Below are 11,572 nucleotides of genomic sequence, written 5' to 3'. Positions count from 1 at the left end.
TTTGTCATCAGTGTTTTAATAAATAATTTCCTGCACGTCTTAGACAAGGCAAGTTGTCCATTACACTTTTAAACAGCCAAACAGTGATGCACAAATGTATGTGTGTGCGTGCGTGCGTGTGTCCTAGCAATTCCTTGTTTTTGCAATCAATGTTGTCGTTTTATTTCTGGGCACTCCTGAGCTTCCGGCCATCTGTCAAAAATTGTATGGTCATCATATAGCCTATTTTAAAGTATAATAATAGATAGAGTATAAATAAACATACAAAAAATAGTACATATAACGGTGTATGTGCAAGTGGTAATGTTTGTGCAAGGAAGGGGTATGTACAGTTATTGAATACGATTGAAGTTTAATTGTTCATGTGGTAAATGGCCTGAGGGTAAATTCTCCTGAAGTCCACTATCATCTCCACTGTTTTGACCGTGTTCAGCTCAAGGTTGTTGTGACCGCACCAGACAGCCAGCTGTTCAACCTACCGTCTGAATGCAAACTCTTCACTGTTGCGGATGAGGCCAATGACCGTGTTGTCTTCTGCAGACTTCAGGAGCTTAACAGTGGGGTCCTTTGCAGTGCAGTCATTCGTGGACAGGGAGAAGAGCAGTGGAATGCTAATAGTGAGGGTCCCGAATGTGAGTTTCCCCAGTCTCACTAGCTGCTGCTTATCTGTAAGAAAACTTTTGATCCACCAACAGATTGTGGTTGCCACGGAGAGCTGGGTCAGTTTGGAACTGAAATACCAGTTTTTAGTGGCCGTTGACTAATTGGCCGAGGTTTATTTTCTTACTTGCTCTAAATTGGCTTAATAGGCTGTTTAGGCAATAAATAAAGAAAGAAAGCTATGCATATGTTCTGTACTGTATATAGCACATTGTAGACTACTGTATTGTTTAAATATTTAAAAATGTATAGTTTAGTGTATATTGTTTTGTATGTACATTGCACACAATAATGGACACTTGTACATACACATACTGTTCTATTCAATTATATTCTACAGCCACTGTTGTAGTGAAAGCGCAAAAAAAAAGTCACTATTGCAAAGAGACTATGTAACTGAACTGAAGTGACAACATTTTACTGTAAGGAATCTACTTTTATTCAAATATTCTAAATTTCAACCAACCTTTTCAAACTATTTTTACATCTTTCTCTTTATGCTTCCTGACTGGTTTTCCCAAAAAGCAACAAGACATTGCACAATACTGAAAAGTATTGTGTACAGTATACAGTGTAAATTAGGGGGGTTTGAGTGATACTGTGTATATGGGCAAATAGCAAAATTTGTCAATTAATGTAAATAATTTTGAGACAAGATGCTTTTTACCCCAAATACTATCCTTTCACATATTGGACGGTTATTAAAAAAACATTTGATTTAATGACCCTGAACAAAACTGAAAATGATAAATAAGTGTTTTGTCTCTAAATTAATCTGATAAATCTTGATTTATACATACTCATTTGCCCTATAAATCAACAATGTGAACTCATTTGGTCAATGAAATAGTGTGGGGAACAATTAAAGATTTTATTAAAAGTGTCCCCCACGTGTTCTACGCCCATACTTAGGTGATGTTTGGGTATAAATAAAATAGAACAAAATAAAGGCAAAAATTGCAAATCCTTTCAAATGTATAAACAATAACCGGTCTAATTAAGGCCAGGTTAATTTCCCTTTAATAAAACCAATTTGGTGAATGTAACAAAATAAAGAGAATACAAATGTATGCACTTGGCAATACGATTATATTACAGCTGAGAATAGCGTGCATAGTAAACCCTGCAATCAAATTATACGTATAATATTACATTAATAAATAACCCTGTTTTTAAGCCTGTTGTCAATTTTAAAAGCCATGGCGAGTTTTCCTTAGAAAAAAGACCTGTCTGACTCATGAATTCTCTAACAGGAACCATAATCCACTCCTTTCTATACATTGGGGTCACTCCCTCCCAAATACGTTCTGTTCTGCACTCTGCCCACAAGGTGGCGATATTATCAAAGATATGCAATTAAGCAATTCACCTAAGAATGCACAGACAATCTACGTTTAATTCCACATTTGACCATAAGGGGGCGTCATAAAGTTGTAGTGAAGGTCAGGATTCTAAAATGAAACTATGATAGATTTCCACAATGCTACTCATCAACTGTATCATTTAAATTGTATTGATGTGAGAAATTCACTTGTTGAATTTGCAGTTCGTGAAACACTTATTTGTGTATATGATAATGAATATGATATTCGTAACCTTCCTAACTCTTTTAGTTGATGCACATGTTTGATGCTTTACAAGAAGAACAAATGTGATAATAATCAGTAGCAAATGTTGCAACTATATACATTTCATTTATATCTCGATAACAATCAACTTAAACCTGGACAGATTCAGACAGTATTTCTGTTTTTTGTTTTTTTGGTGTGCAATATACAGTTATTCAAAGTAGATGTAAATGTTGCTACATTAAATTAGTGTAAGCTTTATTGATACCAGCCTATACTATCCAAAACAAATTTCGTTTTTTGGTTGAAAATACATTACATTTTTTAATTATTAGCAGAAATGTAGCACAAGTTCGGAGTAGTCTTTCGTTAAATTTATTTTGTCGTGTATCTATTTCGGATATTACGTTATTTAACTTAAATAGGCTACACTTTATAGCTACTTGTTTTGTCAGACAGCTTAGACAACATACAAAAAAGAAATTACTTTTTTCTCACAATGACGAGATTTCGATGTATTAATTAAACTTGAACTAAAAATGTATTTGAACAAAAAGGACACGATGAATTTGAGCCTATTTAAAATGTATTAAAACACAATCTATGTAAATATTAAATGGATTTTCCATATCTTGCATTTCATCAAATGTGCATCATGAACATTAGAGTGCTCTGTTTCTCCGTTAAATGAAGGCACACTGTCAATCCGCCACTACTGTTTACATTGTTTTATCTGCAGGGAGAGAGTAAACACTTCAACTCTGGCGAGAGGGATTATGTCTCCATGGCATCGCGTTTCAGTAGTGCAGCTATACACTCCACATGCGAAAATACAGTCTCTGTTTAGAGGCCTTCAGAATCTTATTAAAGAAGAGAAGAGCTCAAAATATCTCCCTTGAGCTCAGACTGCCAGGGCTGTTATAACAACTGTAGACATGTATTGTTTTTTAATATCTACATTTGAACTTTTTAAAATATGAACTATATGTTTTTGAAAATGCCTATGTATTTATACAGTAAACATGCTTAAAAAAACGACATGAATTGTATTACTAATATTTGTAGCCTATAATAATAGTAGTTATTTTTATTATTGAATATTCGTTATCATTAAAATGTTATTTTTAAAGTGTGTATTGCATATGTAACGTATTTTGAAATGGGTCATAAACGATCTAATAATTCTTTTTAAATCAATTTAAAAAAAAATGCAGCAATTATTCGTTGTACAATGCACAAAACAAGCAACGCAAAATTTAAGAATAAAATAACATTTATTTTTTTCAAAATTTACACAGAGATATGTACACTTCGCAACGGCATCAGCAAGATTTCATTCAACCACTCGTTATACATCTTACATTTTTTTATTCCTTTTGAGTTTTTTTTTTTTTTTTTTTTAAGAAAATGACTTTGACAAATATGACTTTATCATCAAGATATGCAATATATTTTATTTCGCTGTGTAACACAATATTTCACTCACAAAAGGAATACAAATGTTTGCTTGAGCCAGTTACCATATTGAATCAGAATAACTTGGACATCAGCGTTCTGTTGAATGAACATGGCACAATTTTACAGACGGAGCAGAAAAGACGAAATGATAGAAATTCCACAATAACAATAATTCTAGAATAGTCCCTTTTAAACGATGAAGCAAGTTATTCTAGGAATTGCACTAGTATCACACAGGGGCTTAATCCGTTTAGTAAACAGTCTAAATGGATTATAAGAAACGTGATGAATTTTAAAATACACGATTCACAGGAATATACTACGGTTACCCTGCTAAAGGTCTAAAATTCACCTCTGCATTGTCAGTAATCTTCACCAACTAACTGTAAGATGGGTAAAAACTATAACCTTTACGCATAACCATTTTCTTTTTGATTAATCACAAACTTCAAAGAGTCCACGACCACCAAACACGTGTCAACCGTTAGTCCGTGTTAAGTTTTTTTTTCTGGCGGCTAAACTAGACATATTTTATGTACAGAAATGCCCTATGAAGAACCACAAGGCCCACGAGTCTTGGGGACGTTGAACGTGGAATCTTTAGGCCCAAGATTCTTTAAAGACATGGAACACTTTTGTCTATAATTGGGAAACACTTCCCCCTATTGTCTTTTTTATTCCATAGACCCTCACTGCTTCTCTTGAGTGTTGTTGACCAGGGGACCGTACAGTCCATTGCTGTAGCTCTGATCTTTATGCAAGAGAGTCCTGTCTCTGATCAGATCACTGAAGGCGTAGTCCATTGGCGGCCTGAAGCCCAATGTTGGCATCAGACCTGTGGTGGAGTAAGGAGCCATGAAGGCAAGACCTCTGCTGTGAGCCGAGTATGCCAGCCGCAGTGGGTTCAGGCCCAAATGCGTACTGAGAGGATAGGTGCTGGGATCGGCACCAAAGTGTGGACCATTGGGTTGCAGAGGGGAGAAGGCCGACCTATTGCTGAGCGTCATGGTTCCAGGTAACATAGGCCTCGGGGTGGAAGATATAGTCGGCTGTGCGCTGTGAAGCATCCTCTCCGCCGTCCAGGACTCATCTGGGCCCTTGGCTTGGCCGCTGTTGTTGAGGATTTGCTCTATGGCCTGCACCACATCTTTGCCGCATCCCTGAAGTACAAGCTCCAGGACACTGCGCTTGTGGTTGGGGAAGACCCTCGTTAAAATATCGATGGCGTTCATCTGTCGTGAAGCTGTAGAGGATGGCGAGGGCTCCTGCTCGTCTTTATCCGTATCCGAGCCAGAGTCTGAGCCTAGTGGACTGATTGACCCTGGCGTCTCCTCTCCGTCTTTCAGAGGTTTGGCGATCGGGGAACTCACAATGGATTCTCGGTCACCGTTTTCCGAACCGGAGCCGTGGCGCAAATCTGGAGATGAAATTCCAGGAACAGATTCATTGTCTGTGGATACTGTCTTTCCCATCGCCTGCTGTGTAGTCACCGATCCTGGTAAAGTTGTCTTTGGGAACAACTCGAACTTTTGGATGTTTGATTCTCCTGAAATAGATCAATGTATGTCAACAAATGTCTGCCACGGTCAATTGGAAAACAACTACTAGAACAACAATTCAGTTTTTGTGCATGTAGAAAGAGGTTGGATTGGTGAGATACAGTAGTCTAGTTTTGTAAAATTAGGAATGTAAAAGTATGAACAAATGTAACCAATATAAGATAATTAAATACACTAATATGACATAAAAGCCAACCACATATAAAATATAATATATCCACCTACCAGTGTTGGTTTCGTTGCTAACTGAGCCAAATATCTCATAGTTTTGTCGGGGAGGTATGATTCCGTTGGCAGCTGCTAGGGCCAGACCCTCTGCTGTCCCGTAGAGCAGTTGCAGTTCTCTCGCCTCGTTCTCCTCCTGAGCCTGCTGCCTGCGGAGCGCAACCTGAGCTGCCATGACGCGCTGTCTCTCAGCGATCAGAGTGCATTTGGCACACATGCAGTCCTTCCATCTGCAGTAGCGCTTATGCCCCTTAAGAGCGGATACGACACCGTGATTCCTGCACCGGGCGCACTTGGGCGTTCGTGGATACTTCTCCGTAGCACGAAGCAACAGCGGCGGGGCCCTTAAGAGGCTACTCGCCATGGAAACCGGTATGGAGACGCTAGCACTTGGATGAATCTGCGACCCTGATTGGGCGGAGGACTGCATCTCTGGACGAAGATCCATATTCAACGAAATAAAAAACAGTTGGCTATAAGTTAAAATACGTACGCAGCCGAAGTCTTCGTTTGGAGATGAGCGTGCGCAGAGGAAATACGTTTCATAAGTATCGGGCAGAATCGATACACTGCGAATTTCTTCAGCACAGCTTTTGCCGAAACAAAGCCCGAATGCCAATGTCCAAGAATACTTTTTTTAGGAAAGTTGCTCAAAGAAAGTCCTCTTTCCAAAGCCTCTCTGTGCTGTTCAACTTGTTGCGCGCAGTTCACAAGAAACCTGTTTCTTTCTTTAGAAATTCGTTACATTTAAAGAAAAGCTGTTTTTAAAAACATCAAATTCCATCGAAGGGAATGTAAAACTACCAAGACAGAGCAGTCTTAGAGAGCAGAGTTTGCTGCTTGAGCCAGTGTGAGACACTAACTTCCTCGAGAGATCTTCAGTGGATACAGATCCCTCTCGATCTATTGTTGCGCCCACGTTTTCATTAGACAAATTTGACAACAATGTGGCGCCTGTCATTGGCCAAAGGGGGAAGGAGCGATCTGATTGGCTTGTCTCTTTTTCAACTGTGTCCACCTGCATTCTTTTCTCAAATAACAAGCATCACGCAGAGCTAAAACATAAAACTTTTATCATAAGGAATTATTTACGAAAAAACAGGCAAAGGATGATGTTAGACAAAATGACTATTTATACAGTTTTCTGTAAACGCATAGTTTCATTTGGTAGGTTAATCGTTTATTATCAATCACTATTTTGCCAAAGTAGCAAAGTTGAAAACGGGATCTTCTACACTTTGAATAGCAAAATATTTTCTTTGCAAGTGAATGTTGAGTAAATGTAAGTTACACTTTCTAATATTTTGAAAGACAATGCAATTTTGTTCTAGGGATTTACTGTAGTGAAGTGCCGAGTGACGTCAAAATCGATAAACGCAAAACGGTAAGTTTTCACGGTACATTTTAAGGGTAGTTCGTTTCAACTCTGTTTAGTGCATCCCTGCATGTATGTATTGTGGTTACTGTAAATATTTTATCATGTTTGAAAAGGTTTCATAATTCATGTGTTGAACTAACATTGAGTTAAAGTTAGACCAAATTCAAAGAGAGCTGGATCCGTGTATGATAGGATTTTACTGTCAGATTTAAATAGGTCACGGGGATATTTGATCATAGCATTATAACGTATTATTTTGCGATAGCTTGTGTCCTAACATAACTGATATACTGCTTTTATATTTCAGTTTCACGTGGTTTAATGCGATCGGAAGAATATAAGACAGCCTTTGCGAGACAGCTACCAACTTATGATTAACAAAAGGGAAAGAAACCCACTATAATTTGCCACTATAATTATTTATTGTTTCAAATTGGTCCGCTTTCCAATTTTATTTTTCCTAATTCATTACACTTAGTCTCGAACATATTTCACAGGATTATTATGCAGCACTCTTCAGACTTTTACGTATTTTTTCAAACACGAAAGTCAACAGAAAGTGCCATAAATAATAATTATTATAATTGTAATAAATAACTACTGTTGTTAAATTATTTTAGAATGATAACTTCTGACATTATTATGATTACAGAAATAAATTAATATATATATAAATATTATTTTTTATTATTGTAAAGTCGACCAATTTTAAAAGTCTTGTGCCTTATCAACGAGATTAATTTAGCATGACGTTGTTTGCGAATTAATTTACGTTGTAGTTTATTCTTCTTAGTTGTAATAATATTATATGTCAACGGTCATCAGATATTTCAGGGTTAGGGTATCACAAGTATAAAATGCTTAATACGATATTTTGAGCATTAAAATGTCTTTTTAAAAATACGCACTAAAATTTCCACGAATTTCTTGCTGCATTGAGACAGAATTGCTTTGGAAGATTTACTGTGTCATTGTACATAATTAGCCTGCAACTACATCTCCCCAAAAAGAAACACACACACGTGTGTATATATATATATATATATATATATATATATATATATATATATATATATATATATATATATATATATATAACAGCAGACATGACTGGATATTATTATAGTATTATATAAAAACGGTAGTGCTGAATAAATTCATATAGTTAATTTAAAATAATTTAAACAAACACCATCTCTACGGTTCCCTTTAGCACATGAACTTTGAATTTCATACAGCCTCTGATAAAGTGATGCAGGCCTGTACTGTTTCCCTGTCGGACGGTTTCTTATTGTTTACACACTCATTCACAGTAAGCAAATGCCATCTGTCCCCCCCGCCGCTCTCATCTGCACCTTTAATTACCCAACCAGCACACTAATAGAGACGATATTAAACTAAAGCTTTTTGACATTCAAAGTCATTATCTCGGTAGCAATCTCACGCGACTGAAAATAGACATCCCGAGATCATTACAAAACCACAAGAAGGCGTTGATTGTTCATAAACGGAGAGATGATGAAAGCACAATTCTTTTAAATATTGTGATCTTTGGACAGTTATGAGAACTAAGTCAGTTTTATAAGATGATGTTGTGTTAGTGATAGTCATGGCTTTCAATCGCTAATAAAAAGTAGCTAACTAATAAAAAAAAAAAAAAGTTGACTTGTATTTGCAATGTAGCTCTTTAAATGCAAAGCATTTAGTGTATGCACAATAACAAGCAAACATCTGCAAAAAAAAAATGTAAAAAATCTGTATGTGCAGAACTGATGTTTTTATGAAGTTTAAATAATGAACCAACCCGGCCTCTACACGCTTTACTTTGAAAGTCTCTCAATTGAATGGGCGTCTCTGTGAATTCCAATTAAATGCCCCCGGGCAATTAAAACTGACTGTGGGCACTTAGGAAATTCAACATTCTTTCAATAGTTCATCAGACCTATGCATCAAAAACCCATACAAGGCTTTCACTCCTTTTTTTAGAATCTTCACCGCTGACTGAGTTCTACACATTTTTTAAAACAGCACAAAAGAGATGCTTGACCCGACATATGTAACAGCATGTCTCTGTTCCTCTAGCACCCTGGAGCGCTATTGTACGGACCTTTCTCTCCGCTGATACCCGGCCGGAGCACGGCAGGACCCAAACTGCATCCCCGCTGAACTCCTGCTGGAATGGTTTGAGTAGGCAAGCGCAGCAGAGGTTAGAGTAGCAGATAAAAAGGGGCAATGAGGGTGCAGCAGCGCGCGATTTGGGGAAAAAGCAGTGTATTTACACGCTTCATCTCGTCTCCAAGTCCTCATTAGGTTGTTAACCTCTTGTTCGCATGAAAAGCTGCCGCGTTGCACAGGACCCTTGCGCAGCACTGGTATTCCCCTAAAGGCACAGATCAAAGCGTTTAAAATCAGTGCGTTGAAATAAGCGTTTGTTGGGTTACTTTGGATAGATGGTCGATGTTGCATTATTTATTTTTATTTAGCCTATTTATTTGATTATTTATTGATTCATTCATTTTTATTTATACAACGTTATAATATTCAATTAATTTAAATTGAATTAGTATGTATCATTTAGTGTCTTTTTATGTTTATAATTATGTAATCATATAGTAAGTTTACTGTTCAAAATTATTTTGTCTTTTAGTTACCATAACTTAAAATGTAGAGCTAGAATATCTGCCCTGAGGTGCGTTTGCCATTCAACCATGTAACTCACTGCTTAACCACCATAGTACGATGCATCATTATTAGAGAAACTAACTTGCAAGTCTCGACTGTTTCCCGAAACCTTATTAAATATATCGCACATCCATCGTGATATCACCTTGGTTCAACAATGTGGAGCTGTCATTTATGATGTTGGGGGTGGAGTAATAATTCTGCAGAGATCTAATGGATATCAAATTATAACAGCTCATTTACATGGACTCAAAGCCGTTTATTGTGGGGGGAAAAACTGTGTTGCTGTTGTACTTGTTTTCATTGCAACCTCTTACAGCATTGAGCTGCAATGGTGGGGCTTCCCTCTTACCTATGGGGCACTTGAGCACACTTTTCAAAATCCAATAAGAATGCCACTTTTATTATTGATGAAAGATATAGAATTCAATATATATGGAGTGAAAGATACAGACTGGGTCTGTCAAATGGGGCTCTGGTGAATCTGTGTGGTGCTGCATGGCAACAAACATGATTTTCAAGTTTCTTTTCAGTGACTGAGAAGTTAAAACACTTCACGGTCTAAATTCAAATACAAATATAATATCCCATTTGATGACTGACATTTTTTAACATGTGTTTTGAGTTGGTGCTTTTATAATACACTGGGAATTCATGCAGTAGTTTAAAATGTAGAAATGAGCACATATTATGTGATATTTGTGACTTGGTTTATCAGTGGCATTGAAATGCCAGCTCAAATGCAAGCAATTATTGTGTGAAACATGTCATGCAATGTCACTACTTCATTATCAGCTATACCAGGATAGTGTAATTAATAAATTATATACTGTAAGTGTGATTAAGAATCCTATGTAAGTAATGAAACCTTTATTGTTTTGCAGTGGTGATGCCCCACTATTACATACACTACAACAGTCAAGTAACTGTCTATGTAAAGATTTTCTCAATACACAGGATAATAGCCATGATAATATAAGACAAACATGACACAAAACACATCCTTTATTTAAATCCTCAGACGATTCTAAAGAAAGGCCTTCTCATTTCCCCCATGCCACAGCATGAAAGCAACCTGTTTTAAAACCAAAAACCCGAGATGAATACAATAATTTCATAATAAAATTAAGATGTGCCCTATTACTGTCACAAATCATTGATGAAACATTCACATTTAACTAGTTAATTTAGATGACTATTAGCCACCAAGCTGTTTCTATCCATCCCTCAGGTGCATCAGTACCAGATGTTTTAATGACTCTCCTAACAAATACAGTATCTATGTGTGTTTCAAATGCTCAACAATGGCGGCTTTACAAAGAATCCAACAGCTTGAGCACAGAAGGCGACCCAGAAGTCAGGTGTATGGTTGTATAAATGCCTACATAAGGACAAATTTCTCCCCTCTTGACCCTCTATTTGATGACAACATCATAAGAAAATTCCAGATTCCAAGGATCCTTGAATTGCAGCACCTTCAGAGGGCCACAAGAAGAAACTAAGCCTTAAGTCCAGCAGTGCAGTTCTTAGCTGCACTGCATTATTGTGCTGTGGGAAGTTTAATGGAGGTGGTTGGTGATGGCCTGTGGCTCAGCAATTCTTAGGTCAGCAAGGCTGTGAAAGCAGTAACAGATTTGCTGTTACAGCTTATGAACACCATCCTGACTTTCCCCAAAACTCCAGTCAAAAAATCCAGTCACAACATTGCAGGAAATGTATTCAACATCCTGAGGAGGAAGAGGGGATCATGCTGATGATGATGAAGATGCTTCTGCTACTGATGATGATTCACAGAACCCAGGATTTAATTCAGAAAATGTTTGGTTACTTTTTTAATTTCTAAATACTGTTTGGTTACTCTATTTTCTATAATTTCATTTGACTGACATAACTTGTGTTAATAAACATTTTGTGTAATTTCCTACCCTGGTCTTTGTTTTTCCCCATGCAAACATTAATTGAAATATGAAAGACAAAGCCTAATGAGAATATTCCATATTGTTCTTCTGTGAACACCTCACAATAAACACAAAACCATACAG

General features: G+C 36.9%; 1 protein-coding gene and 1 long non-coding RNA gene across 2 annotated transcripts; one reads left to right on the top strand and one right to left on the bottom strand.

Moving 5' to 3' along the window:
• Positions 1-3,545: 3,545 nt before the first annotated feature.
• On the bottom strand, positions 3,546-6,331 carry dmrta2 (DMRT-like family A2). Its single transcript, XM_052094690.1, has 2 exons — positions 5,471-6,331; positions 3,546-5,232 (listed from the first exon to the last, which is right to left on the bottom strand). The coding sequence occupies exons 1-2, from the start codon at positions 5,916-5,918 to the stop codon at positions 4,376-4,378; spliced, it is 1,305 nt and encodes a 434-aa protein (XP_051950650.1). The 5' UTR covers positions 5,919-6,331; the 3' UTR covers positions 3,546-4,375.
• Positions 6,332-6,525: 194 nt separating this feature from the next.
• On the top strand, positions 6,526-9,348 carry LOC127620518 (uncharacterized). Its single transcript, XR_007967748.1, has 3 exons — positions 6,526-6,637; positions 6,802-6,854; positions 8,931-9,348. It is a non-coding gene; the product is annotated as an uncharacterized LOC127620518 (long non-coding RNA).
• The last annotated feature ends 2,224 nt before the right edge of the window (positions 9,349-11,572 follow it).

The sequence above is a fragment of the Xyrauchen texanus genome, chromosome 27 (genome assembly GCF_025860055.1).
Source record: "Xyrauchen texanus isolate HMW12.3.18 chromosome 27, RBS_HiC_50CHRs, whole genome shotgun sequence".
Lineage (NCBI taxonomy): Eukaryota > Metazoa > Chordata > Actinopteri > Cypriniformes > Catostomidae > Xyrauchen > Xyrauchen texanus.
This window is presented reverse-complemented; position numbering and strand designations above follow the sequence as displayed.